Source organism: Phoxinus phoxinus (genome assembly GCF_949152265.1).
Source record: "Phoxinus phoxinus genome assembly, chromosome: 2".
Taxonomy (NCBI): domain Eukaryota; kingdom Metazoa; phylum Chordata; class Actinopteri; order Cypriniformes; family Leuciscidae; genus Phoxinus; species Phoxinus phoxinus.
Genome location: NC_136877.1, coordinates 38,532,395 through 38,546,188, shown reverse-complemented (window position 1 = coordinate 38,546,188; position 13,794 = coordinate 38,532,395). Strand labels below are relative to the sequence as shown.

At 43.8% G+C, this 13,794-nt stretch overlaps 1 protein-coding gene across 1 annotated transcript in view; it reads left to right on the top strand.

Moving 5' to 3' along the window:
* Positions 1–9,172: 9,172 nt before the first annotated feature.
* Positions 9,173–13,794, top strand: part of zanl (zonadhesin, like) — a gene marked incomplete at its 5' end in the record, with an annotated part of 37,506 nt that continues 32,884 nt past the window's right edge. The window contains 11 exons of the mRNA XM_079592507.1: positions 9,173–9,246; positions 10,034–10,059; positions 10,504–10,647; positions 10,882–11,144; positions 11,508–11,592; positions 11,684–11,833; positions 11,945–12,109; positions 12,329–12,429; positions 12,533–12,611; positions 12,724–13,383; positions 13,595–13,788. Of these exons, the coding sequence (XP_079448633.1) occupies positions 9,173–9,246; positions 10,034–10,059; positions 10,504–10,647; positions 10,882–11,144; positions 11,508–11,592; positions 11,684–11,833; positions 11,945–12,109; positions 12,329–12,429; positions 12,533–12,611; positions 12,724–13,383; positions 13,595–13,788 (1,941 nt within the window). The remainder of the gene's footprint in view (positions 9,247–10,033; positions 10,060–10,503; positions 10,648–10,881; positions 11,145–11,507; positions 11,593–11,683; positions 11,834–11,944; positions 12,110–12,328; positions 12,430–12,532; positions 12,612–12,723; positions 13,384–13,594; positions 13,789–13,794) is intronic.

Sequence of the window (13,794 nt, the reverse complement as noted above, 5' to 3'; positions counted from 1 at the left end):
ATCATCGAGCAGATACGTGAGTATTGCGTTTAATTTAGCCTCAGCTATTAAACACAACACAACCTACAACTTCCGGTAATTTAATGTGACTAATGTAGCCTCGCTCGCACTGTTTTAGTTTTTCATTTGATTTGTCCGCTATTTAGTCTCATTCGTTTCTTTGCTCCTCTGGTTTTGTGGATGTTTCCGTGGTTACCGTCATTTATCGGCCGGCTTTCGACTACTGTCTGCCATACAGAACCCGGTTTTGTTCATTAAATGTTCTGATCTGCCTTTGATTTTTATTTATTATTTATTATACTTATGTTCTTTAAACACATCTTCAGACGCACCTGAACACATCATCAGTGATGTGACCTGGGGTCCTCGGGTGTTTCGGGTCTTTCAACATCAGACACCCTCGCCCAGGCGACCCAGCCACAGCTGATCAGACCGCGACTTGTGTTCAGGTAGCACTCGCTTGCCCCCATGGTGCTCCTCTACGAATCCAGAGCCATCTCGAGGCTTTCCCGGCTGCGTCGGTGGTGTTCTTGATGGCCCTGCTCCTTGTTGTTCCTGCAATGCCCAGCGCAGTAAAGGCTTTGTGTAGGGAGCGCCCCACAAATCCTCTGCAGCCAACCTCAATAGACATGCAGCCAACCTCGATAGGCATGCATCTCGCCTTCCAGCCCTGTGCCCGGCAGTCTGTGACCAGATGTTCATATTTGGTCAGCTTTCTTTCATGGGCTTCTCCCAAGCGGTCCTCCCATGGCACGGTCACCTCCATGATGATTATATTCTTGGTGCTCTCTGAGACTAGAATAATATCTGGCCTCATAGTTGTGCTGATGATGTGCTGGGGGAATTTCAGCTGCTTCTCCAAATCCACAGAGAGTTTGTGGTCCTTGGCTGATGCCAGGATCCCTGCTGGGGCCTTCCTCCCTGCTTGTGGCTGTTCTCCTGCCCTAACAAATGTGATTGAGCAAGTAGTGTTGCTCCCTCGGCCACCTTTGCTGATTTCTTTGCTTATGGTGTTTGCAATAGATTTCAGCACCTGGTTGTGACGCCAAGTGTAACGACCCTGGCCGAGCGCTGTTGGGCAGGAGGTCAGAATGTGCTCCAGCGTTCCACGAGCTGGGCACAGTTGGCAAGTGGGTGTGTCTGCTTTTCCCCATGTACAGAGGTTTGCTGGGCTAGGCAGGACGTTGTATACTGCCCGATTCAGGAAGGTAATGCGGTGTGGCTCACTTTGCCAGAGCTCCGTCCAGGTGACCTTGCGGTCCATGGCCTGCTCCCACCTGGTCCAGGCCCCCTGTTGCCCCATTCCAGCTGCTCTGCTCGTCCTTCCTTCCTCCACCGCCGCTCTGACCTCTTCTTGTATTCGGCTGCGCTTCTCCTTCCACGCTCAGCAATAAGATTATTCTGAACTGGTTGATCTTCTTGGAATCTTTCTCCTTGGGGATCCAGACTCCCTCAGCAAACCTCCACTGCTGTGCCACCTTTCCTCTTCTCCAAATGACTCGAATAATCTTCCAGAGTCGCCTGAGCAGCAAGGGGCAATTCTTGTAGACCTTGTATGGGATTCCACTTGGTCCAGGGGCAGAGCTAGATCGTGCCTTACGCTTCCTTGTGCTGCTTCTTGAGGGACTTCAACTCCTGTCGGATTTTGCGGATCTTCGCTGCTCTGTGGTTCATGGAGTAGATGGTTGGCGTTGATCGCTTCTCCTCAACACCGAACCTCTCCTGAGCTAGACTGGAGATGATGGTCGTCATTGCCTGCAGCCTTCGATCCACATCTCCCTTTTCTGTTGCTTCAAGCACCTTGTCGACGTCCTCGTCGAACTGTCTCCAGACTGCCGTCTTACAGGTCTGTGGCCACTTGATTCGCACCTTTGCTTGGGGCAGAAGACTTGGGGGAACGGTTAGTGGCACACGGAGGCTCTGAGCGCTATGGGGTGCTTCCTGGCTCGGCTCCTCCTGCGTCTCATCAGATGTAACATCTGTGCGCTGTGACACATGTTCGTTCTTATTATAAAATAAATGTTCTTAAAATAAATGTGTATATTCGTTTATTTAGTTTTTTTTCCTTTTTTCACAAATGTATGACTTTTAGAAGTGCAATTTGATTACCATATGCAGTTTTAATAAAGTTGAATTAACGAAACCTTCTGTCATTTTTACTCTTCAAAGTGTACACTTGCAGGTGTTGATTATAATTAGGCTAATTCACTGATAGCCTAATATTAATAGGAAGGATAAACAATATTTAAAAAGTATATAATTATCTAAAATGCTGAATGGGGGATATCTATAGGCATATCTATCAGCATATAAAAAAATTGCCAGAACGTCGTCTCTCAGTTGCTGAATGTCGCGTTACTACAGCCCTGTCGCGTCTTACAATTCTACGTTGCTACAATGTTGCGAGCACGTAGACAGCAACGTTGCCATAGCAGAAATGCAACGTGCCAGAGACGTTGCCACAACGTAAATGTGTTTGCTGGGATATAATTTAAACCTTTGTATAGTGTGTAACCACACGTTTATAAATACTTTTAAAGATATTGTCTTAAAAACTGTATGTTTTCTGTAAGACAAGACATTAAAATTGCTATGTTTATACAAAGGCCAGCACTTTTTTGTTTTTTAAATGTAATTTCGTTTGTACTTAACGTTAGCTAACATTATCACAGTATCCAGGTGTGTAGTTTCGAAAAATAGCGCGAATGTTATCACAGTATTTGTGTGTGTGTGTGTGTATGTGTGTGTGTGCGTGCGTGTGTATGTGTGTGTGTGTGTGTGTGTGTTGCACATCCATAATTGCAAAGGGGACGATTAAAACTCTATACATAAATGTATCAAATAACCATTCCGAGACGTCCTGGTCTATTCTCATTCGTGTTTGTTTCTTCTGCCGAAGTCTCTTCATCATCTGGGTCTGATTCCGGTTCATACATGTACGGCTGAATACCATTAAATTGAATACCATTGAATACCATCTGATCTACCGACTATTTATTGCCATAGGTATGCAAATGAGAAATGTTTAAGTTACGGCCTCATCCAAAAGCAGGGCGGGGATATGCAGCTCATTTACATTTAGGGTGGTTTACACACCAAACAGTTTTAAAACAGGCCCCAAAAATGCCATTTTCAAATGGTTATAATAAATGATCTGTAGGGTATTTTGTGCTGAAACTTCACAAATACATTCTGGGGACACCCAAGACCAATATTACATCTTGTAAAAAGGGGCATAATAGGTGCCCACCTTTAAACAACTTTTTAGAGAGAGTTTGCTTGGGCGTCGTGACGTCATACTTGGCATGGCGGCCATGTTGATGGCCTCGCGAATGTAAACATAACGTTACAGCAAGTGGAACGAGTAGAAGAAGCAGAGTTGGAAGAAAGAAAAAAGATGTTAAAATCCCGAAAAGGATGCGGAATTTACCGTGATACACTAAATAAGGAAGCCAGGGACCGGTATGTGGACAACATCGATACTATTAACGGTTTGGATCCATATGAAATTGGAAACAAAGAGTGGAGCACCGACAACGACTTGCTGCCGCCGGTTTGCATAACGTTAACTTAACCGATATCTTTGGCTACCTAGTTTGTTTTGTGAGCGCCTAACGTTACACCCCAGAACAGTTCCGAAGACTATTAAAATACGGGATATTTTACAGGAAAATACTAAAACGGGAAGACAGCGTGAAAAGAGCTCAAATACGTGTAACTTATAACGTTATACTTTTGAAACACATAGTTAAAAGTAGCAGCTACATGTGTGAATGGTTGTTACTAAACTAACGTTAGCAGTTAGCTAGGTGAAGCACAGCTTACCTTTGTCCGGATTACTGTGTTCCCACTGTTTGTCTGCTTTATGATCTGCAGCTCCTGAACCCACCCATTGGTGAACTGTAACTTTACATGCGACTCCAATGATTTGTAGCTTCGGAACTGTTCTGAGGTGTAGGCGCTCAGAACAAAACAGAACGCTTCATATGGATCCAAACCGTTAATATTTAATAACGGGTTTCTGTGCAACGTCATCACAGAGAAGCGCGCGCAACTAGGCGGCAGAAGTAGCAGCACTAATCAAGTCCTCCTGGGAAGTTCGCACGCACGAGTTGGGAAGTCGTGTTTACGACGGCCGGTGCGTTCAAATCACTTTCGTCTGAGTAAAATGGCGGAGTACTTTCTCTTAATTAATTACACAAAAATGCAGCGAGGTTCTTAAACTAGTTCTAGAAAATGAAGAACAAAGATTTGCATAAGGTGTGCTTTGGTTTTTTATGTTTTTAGTTAATTTATGAAGCCACTGCAAACTTTATTGTTACATATTACATTGTTATTTTATAATGCTATCATATTCTGTGGAGGCAATTAGCTTACTGCGCTGTAAATAGAAAAGCCTGACAAGCTAAATACCGTATGGTGGCATTCCGCCATGTTTCTCAGTGACACGCCCACAACTCGTAAAGATCGGGGCTTAGAGAAAATCCCGAGCTTCCCACTGGTATTTACAACATTGTGGTGCGTTCAACTCTAGTAGAAACAGAGATGACACGGAGCTGTTGTGCTGTAAACTACACTTACCGCCAAAAAGATGGATTTAAAATGTAAGAAATCAATACTTCTATTCATCAAGAATTAATTAAATTGATCAAAAGTTACAGTAAATACACTTATAATGTTACAAAAGATTCTATTTCAAATAAATGCTGTTCTTTTGAACTTTCTAGTCATCAAAGAATCCTGAAAAAATATGTTTTATTAAATTAAAATATTAGAAGGGTCATGTGACACTGAAGACTGGATTAATGATGCTGAAAATGCAGAACTCGGCATAACACCAACACCTGTTAGCGGTTTTGCCTCTTGAATGCGCGCGTATCCAGCATTGTTTGTATAAAAGAAACCTGTCTATAAGTAGCCAGTAGCCTAGCCTTATCCAATTACACTGTTGATGAAGATGTAATTAATTTTTTTTTTTTTTTTTTTTTTTTTTAGAGTAACTTACCCAACACTGAATATGAGCAAATATAACAAAACAGCATGCAGAGCACAATACCAGAAAGGGTACAATACCAGAAAGGGTACATAACAAACTGAGCGACTTGAATACACAGGATAATGAACTAAACACGTGTAAGTACTGCGTTATTATTGTAGTGTAAACTCCAAAAAGTTGAATTTGTTAAAACGGTGACGTCATGAGCATGCGTCTTAGTTAGTTCCCATCTCCTTTGTCCCTGTTCATTTGTTGTCACCGTTTATATACTGTCTATGGTTGTCACGGGCTGTGTGAAATCGCACCCCTTGAACGGGGCACTATAATTGAGAGGACAGCCATTCGTAGTGATGTCCAAAATCACAGTGGACGTTATTGAGTGCACTCATTCAATCCCATTATGCACAGCAATAACGAGTGTAAATCAGGTTAATGGCTAGAGAATACCCACAATGCACTGTGAGTGTCGTGCACCGAATGAATTCCTGTGTCTCACCCCTTATCCTGTCTATGGTCTCACCAGAAGATATGAATAATTGTCACAGTGTCTGGTTTGAGTTCCCTGGGTCACCACTAGATGTCCTCCTTCCCCACGGTGTTTGTCACATTCTGAACTACATTCCCCACGATCCTTGTTCTTCATTGCACTCAGCTGTCCCTTGTCACTAATCATTGCACTCAGCCAATTCCCCATTAGCATTGTCATTTCCCTGTGTATATAACCCTGTCTGTTTTAGTATGTGTCACGGAGTCCTTGTATTGTATATCACACCACTTCGGTTGCCTGTTTCTTGTCTTGTTCTTGTTTTGGATTGCTATTTGGATTTTGACCCTTGCATGGACTGGATGACGATTTACGGATTACCCCATTAAACTACTGCTTTTGGATCTATCCCTGTTTCCCTCGTGTGTGGGTCGTGACAGAAGGACTCCGTCACTAAAGGATCCAGCAGTATGGGTTCCCGTATCCTTCCCCCCGCTATGAAGAGGGAGAAGAGACCGCAGAGGCGAGAACCGTCATCTGGGGAGTCAGAACTTCGGATGACGCTGTTCGAATGCTTCGCGCTGTGGGCTGGGACGACTGAGGAGACCATGGCGGTCGCTTCCACTGAGCCCTTTTCCGCTGGTTCCACAGAGGCCTGGTCAGCCAACACCATTTCCCAGAGAGGTTCTTTTGAGGGAACCCGTCTGGCCAGGTTTCGTGGAACCCGTGGAGGCCGCAGGGGAGGAGGTGGTCGAGATGGACCCCGATACCATTCCCCGCTTCGGCCACTCTTCGACTCTGGACCAGTGGTTTCCAGCCCAGAGCCTGCATCTCGCCATCGAAAACGGCGGAGGAGGAAGACTTCCTGCCTCCCCAATGGCCCGGAGGCCGTTCCCTCTGAGCAGCCCGCTGTCCACGACGTCCCCTCTGAGCAGCCCGCTGTCGTCCCGGAGGACGTCCCCTCTGAGCAGCCCGCTGTCGTCCCGGAGGACGTCCCCTCTGAGCAGCCCGCTGTCGTCCCGGAGGACGTCCCCTCTGAGCAGCCCGCTGTCGTCCCGGAGGCCGTCCCCTCCGAGCTGCCCGCTGTCGTCCCGGAGGCCGTCCCCTCCGACCAGCCCGCTTTCGTCCCGGAGGCCGTCCCCTCCGAGCAGCCCGCTGTCATCCCTGAGATTGTCTCGGAGCCGCCCACCATCAGTCCTGCCACGGCAAAGAAGGCGGTCTTCCTTTTTTATGCAGTAGCAGTACTGCGTGCTTGGAGGAGACACAGCACCCCTGCCGAGCCTGAGCTTCACGTCACGTCTGCCGAGCCTGAGCTTCACGTCACGTCTGCCGTTCCAGAGACTGTCCACGTCACGTCTGCCGTTCCAGAGACTGTCCACGTCACGTCTGCCGTTCCAGAGACTGTCCACGTCACGTCTACCGTTCCAGAGACTGTCCACGTCACGTCTGCCGATGCAGAGACGGTTCCTGTGCCGGAGGCTGTTCCCGTCAGTCCTGCCACGGCCAAGAGGGCAGTCTTCACCTTTTACATGGTTGCTGTCCTACGTGCCTGGGCTGCACACACCACCAAGATGGCAGCCTCCAGTCTGGTTGGAACCCCGGACACTGTGCTTCAGCCGGTGTCCGTGACTGTTCCTGAGCCGGTGGTGTCTGTTGCAGTTCCTGAGCCGGTGGTGTCTGTTGCAGTTCCTGAGCCGGTGGTGTCTGTTGCAGTTCCTGAGCCGGTGGTGTCTGTTGCAGTTCCTGAGCCGGTGGTGTCTGTTGCAGTTCCTGAGCCGGTGGTGTCTGTTGCAGTTCCTGAGCCGGTGGTGTCTGTTGCAGTTCCTGAGCCGGTGGTGTCTGTTGCAGTTCCTGAGCCGGTGGTGTCTGTTGCTGTTCCCGAGCCAGGGTCTGTCCCTGTCCCGCCTTGGTCTTCACCGCCGTGGCCGCCCGAGGGGTCTTCACCGCCGTGGCCGCCCGAGGGGTCTTCACCGCCCTGGCCGCCCGAGGGGTCGTCTCCGCCCTGGCCGCCAGATGGACTGTCGTCTCCGCCCTGGCCGCCAGATGGACTGTCGTCTCCGCCCTGGCCGCCAGATGGACTGTCGTCTCCGCCCTGGCCGCCAGATGGACTGTCGTCTCCGCCCTGGCCGCCAGATGGACTGTCGTCTCCGCCCTGGCCGCCAGATGGACTGTCGTCCCCGCCCTGGCCTCCAGATGGACTGTCGTCCCCGCCCTGGCCGCCCGATGGACTGTCTGCTTCGCCACGGCCGCCGGTTAAGTTGTCATCCCCTGTTCCTGTTCCCCTTCATGGTCCTGGCCCTCCATCCCTCCCCCTGATCCTCCACCATTCCACCTCCTGCCTGGACTCTTTGTTTGTTTTTTGTGGGTCTTGGAGCGTCTGGTAGCCGCTCCGTAGAGGGGGGGTTATGTCACAGTGTCTGGTTTGAGTTCCCTGGGTCACCACTAGATGTCCTCCTTCCCCACGGTGTTTGTCACATTCTGAACTACATTCCCCACGATCCTTGTTCTTCATTGCACTCAGCTGTCCCTTGTCACTAATCATTGCACTCAGCCAATTCCCCATTAGCATTGTCATTTCCCTGTGTATATAACCCTGTCTGTTTTAGTATGTGTCACGGAGTCCTTGTATTGTATATCACACCACTTCGGTTGCCTGTTTCTTGTCTTGTTCTTGTTTTGGATTGCTATTTGGATTTTGACCCTTGCATGGACTGGATGACGATTTACGGATTACCCCATTAAACTACTGCTTTTGGATCTATCCCTGTTTCCCTCGTGTGTGGGTCGTGACAATAATCGTCTGAATTAATTTATTTATTGATTAATCCCATCTGTTCCTTGTTTTCTCCCTTCACTGAGTCTATTATTTATAGCCTTAATTTTTGTTGTTTCTTTGTCCATTCTCATCTATGTTAAGTTGGTTGTGTTACTCCCATAGACAGTATAAGGTTACTCCTGCATGTTTGTTATTTTGTTCGTGTTGATAAATAATGTGACTGCTGCGATTAGATCCAGCCTCACAACTCTCAGCTACAACCGACGTGACAATAATTAAGCTTTCTACACATGCAATTTATACACATGTATTTCTATAAAAATACAATTTAAACTTTTTTTTTATCCTATATTTTCAATATATTGGATTTGGAAAATCCAAATGTTTCATTCATATATAGAACCTTTTAGGGGTAAGTTTTATTCCATCAATTAAACAGCTTGTTAAAATGTTGAAATAACCCCTTAAACATGAAAGCATTATTCAATTATTTAAGACATTTCTCCTTATATATCCTTTTGGCATAAAGCATTCTTTAAACTACATTGCTTAGAATAGTAAAAAAAACATCGTAAAAAATGGTGATAAACCACATGGGGGATTCCTGCTTTGACAGTTCAATTCAAAGTTCTATGTACTATATGAGCTGAAATTCACTGCATCTTCTGATAAACGTTTCCACCCACAACACCTAAGAAAACGGGGAACACACCCTGGTCCTATCACAAACAGTTACTGATTCACTAAACTGGTTTTGCAATGAGCTATGTAAAATAATATTCATGAAAGTGATAAAAACTGATACACACCTTCTCATGCCCTGCCCCACCGACCCTACATCAACCGACCGTTTATAAACTCACAGATCTTTCTCGGTTCTGTATTTGTGAACCTAACACCATCCATTAATCCAGACATGGGACATCTGGAGTTAATACTAGTAGTAATATGGATAACAGGTTGCTTTACCATAGACAACAACGAGAATAGGTGAGATTCTCATAATTATTCAGTAATTTGGTATAATGTTTCAGCAGTAATGTGAATTTAAACCTAATTTTGGTTTTAAGTATAGATTCAGTAAAAGATGATTATTGTATGGTCTGGCGGAAATAGTATACGTATACATACAAATACATGCATATTCTAAATTTTAATGTCTATAGGCCTACAATGAACATGATTTATCCAATACTTGTTAATATTTAAATAGAGCAACACATTTCTAACAATTAAATTAGGAAAACAGGCAAAGACCCCCAAAATTCTACGGGGAAATGCTCGATAACAATATCAGAGTTTCGCTATTTCTTAATTTTGTACACAACATTAATGCGTTGCCAAGGCATTTATTGCCACTTTCTTACAGTCTTCGTTTAAATGTAATTAAGCATTTACCATCTAATTTAAAAAGCAACTTTGATTTTAGACATTAATCATAATTCATAATGATGGGAACAGATGATAAATGTTAAGGCGATGACTACTATTATGTAACTGAATTACACTATTATTTTATTTATTTACCATCTCATTTAAGCAACTTTGATTTTATACATTATCATAATTCAAAATGATGTCAACAAATGATAAATGTTAAGGTGATGACTACTATTATGTAACTGAATTACACTACTTTTCTGCCTGTGTATAAGAAATTCTTAAATGATTATCCAGTTAATCTAATATTTAACATTAATATTTAAAAAAATAGACTGCTCTTTTGTCTTTTTCTGGTATTAGTTAACTCAGACTCCATTATTTCATGTTTTTATAGATATGACGTGACAGATAGAGATGCTGGTAAGTAAATCATCTTATAAAATGTTAAAAAGCAGTGATTAACCAGACAATTAGTGCTATTGCAAAATTTCCTGACTTTAATTTGTTCTGTCACATAAAAAAAAAAAACGCACAAAATGTTCACACTTGCAATCAAGCAAGGACACATGTGCTTACAAAATGACTTGAGAACTGGTTGTAAATGGGTGGAGTATGGTAGGCCTCCATAAAGCTTATCTAAGGTCCATGTCCATTACCAACACATTATGAACATAAATAACATGTATGGCATTGTACAACTGAAAAACAATACAAAAAAAGATTAGCATGACTCATTCCTCATTTTAGGACTTAACACCATATCCTTAAATCATTTTAAATGAACTAGAATTCCACTTGAAGTCAATTTTAGACAACTTTTACCACTGAAAACTGAAATGTCATGTTTTTCTATCTTTTAAGTAGTGTTGGCCTCCTGTGACTTCAACAAAAATGAACAACCTCTCTGCAACTTCCAACAAGACACCACAGATAACGGTGATTGGACACGCCATACTGGACCCACCCCAACTCAAGGAACAGGACCCAATGGAGACTATCCGGATGGCTGTGAGTATGAGCGCCAAACCAACAAACAATAATCCAATGATCAGTCACTGATGAATACTGAAAAATACTAAAATTACTGCAACCACAAATGTTTACAAAATTACAGTGCTCTAATTATGTTACACTAATTAATTAAATATGTTTTGTCAGGTAACACCTATGAAATAGTAAAGCACTTTTTGTTACGGTTCTTTGCTCTCATTCATTGTTAAATTGAACCCTTTTCCCCCATAGCTGGCTATTACATATATCATGAGGCTGACAACAGCATAAATGGACAGAAAGTACGCCTCCTCAGCCCAGTAATTAGTAATGGACCTGCTGAGATCTGTGTACAGTTCTACTACTACATGTATGGCACTGATGACAGTAACACTCTGACTGTGCTGGCCAGAAGTTCTGGCTCTGTGGAACTACTGTGGCAAAAAACTGGGATTCAGAGCCCGTCATGGCTTGGAGCCTCTGTCACAGTTCCCATACCAGCCGGGCAGACTCAGGTACGTGGGTCTGCTTAAAAACAGCAAAAGATTGCTATTAGTGCTAATTCAAGTGTTCATGTAAGGCTCTAGAATTATTCAAAGGCTCTAAGAAGCATTTTTAAATGAAATACACATGGGTGTCGTCCTGCCATACCTGACCAAACCTTGTAGAAGATTTTAGCTGTTGAATTTCAGTGTGGTCACAGTGTTTGTGGCTACAAGGCTTATGCATTACAGATTGTCTAATGTATATTGTCTTTATCTTCATCATCAGTTATAAAAAGAAGTTAGACACTGTTAAAGCTTTAATTGACAGAATACTCCCACAGCATGACAGATAATTCCCTTTCAGCCTGCTTTAATGTAGTTGTTCTCTTCTAGATTGTTTTTCAAGCAATGCGTGGGTCCTCTTCATCATGTGACACTGCCCTGGATAACATTGTCATCAACGAGGGAGCCTGTGCTGGTACTTTATTCTACCCTTATTGCAGGTTACAAAGATACACATTTCATATTACTAAATAATAATAAAAAATGCATTCATTTGTTTTATACAGGCTGTATAGCTGGCTGTGATTTTGATGATAAAGACTATTGTGGCTGGATGAATGAGGTATCAAATGAAGATATCTTTGGTTGGGAGCCTTGGAATGGACAGACAGAGACACCAGGCACTGGCCCTGATGATGATTTCTCCAAACCAGGATGTGAGTCCAACATTCCACCCTGTGACTTTAATCAAGACAACAATGATTTTAAGGACATCTTTCAGCCCTTTCAACATGCCTATTTTCTCAAACTGTTTCTTTCCAATCCAGTCGGGTCATACTTGTTATTGGACTCCAGCTATATCATTGAAGGAGAATCCGGTCAGCTCTGGAGTCCCTCTACCTCAGCCTCTGGTTGCCTGCAGCTTGACTTTCATTACTACATGTATGGCACTGCTGCCAACATGGAACTTAATGTCCATGCAGTCACCACTGGTAAGAGTCATTCTATAAAGTAAGAGATTAAGAGTTTATTTAAACATCTTTAAGTTCAAAGGACAATTATATTACAATATCATGAGGATCATATGCACATATTAAAGCAATGAATCAAGTTTTAAAAACTTAATGAACAATGGTTTCTGATTTTTTTGTGTGAAGATTAATTACTGAGATATTATCTCCTCAGATTTATTTATTATTATTTTGTTTTAGGTGGGGCACTTGGAGCCCCTATTTTCAGCCTCAAAGGGGATCAAGGTCAAAGCTGGAAGCCTGCAAGTGTTCGCTACATTGGCACAGCTGGTACAGTGCAGGTCAGTTTTATTCTTTGTGACAGAGCTTCTTTATATATTGTTAAAGAATATATATTGCCAAAGATGCATGTGTTTACATTGTAATTTACATGTTTTATTTCAGTTTGTAATTGTTGGTGTTTATGGTGAAACAGACAAGACAGATATTGCAGTTGATAGTGTCTGCATTACCACTTGTACAGGTAGGTGGCAGACTGTCAAATTTAAGGCTATACATAGCGATTATCACAAAATAAAATAAAAATGTATGAGGAAAGCACCAGTCTATTAATTTGTTTTCTTGCTTGATTATAGCATCTCCAACAACACCTAAGCCATCCCCACCGCAACCCACTACACCTAAACCAACAACACCAGGTCCATCAACTCCTAAATCTACACCCCAACCCACTACACCTAAACCAACAACACTAGGTCCATCAACTCCTAAACCATCAACACCCCAACCCACTACACCTAAACCAACAACACCAGGTCCATCAACTCCTAAACCATCAACACCCCAACCCACTACACCTAAACCAACAACACTAGGTCCATCAACTCCTAAACCATCAACACCCCAACCCACTACACCTAAACCAACAACACCAGGTCCATCAACTCCTAAACCAACTACACCCCAACCCACTACACCTAAACCAACAACACCAGGTCCATCAACTCCTAAACCATCAACACCCCAACCCACTACACCTAAACCAACAACACCAGGTCCATCAACTCCTAAACCAACTACACCCCAACCCACTACACCTAAACCAACAACACCAGGTCCATCAACTCCTAAACCAACTACACCCCAACCCACTACACCTAAACCAACAACACCAGGTCCATCAACTCCTAAACCATCAACACCCCAACCCACTACACCTAAACCAACAACAAAGGGTCCATCAACTCCTAAACCATCAACACCCCAACCCACTACACCTAAACCAACAACACAGGGTCCATCAACTCCTAAACCAACTACACCCCAACCCACTACACCTAAACCAACAACACCAGGTCCATCAACTCCTAAACCAACTACACCTAAGCCAACTACTCCAAAACCAACACCACCAGGTAAGTTAAACTTGTTCTATTTTCCTTATAAAAGTCTATCAAGAAATTACAACATTTGTTTAGCTAAACAACTCTTTATGTGTTCCAACAGTGAACTGCCCTCCAGACTCTGAATACATTGATTGCGGCCCAGCCTGTATCCCTACCTGCGCAGAACCCTCCACCAACTGCTCTGGTTCTTGCATCAGCGGCTGCTTCTGTAAACCAGGATTTGTGTTCCGTGGTCGACGCTGTGTTGCTATTGAGCAGTGTGGGTGCCTGGATGAAGAAAACAATTACTTTGAGGTACAA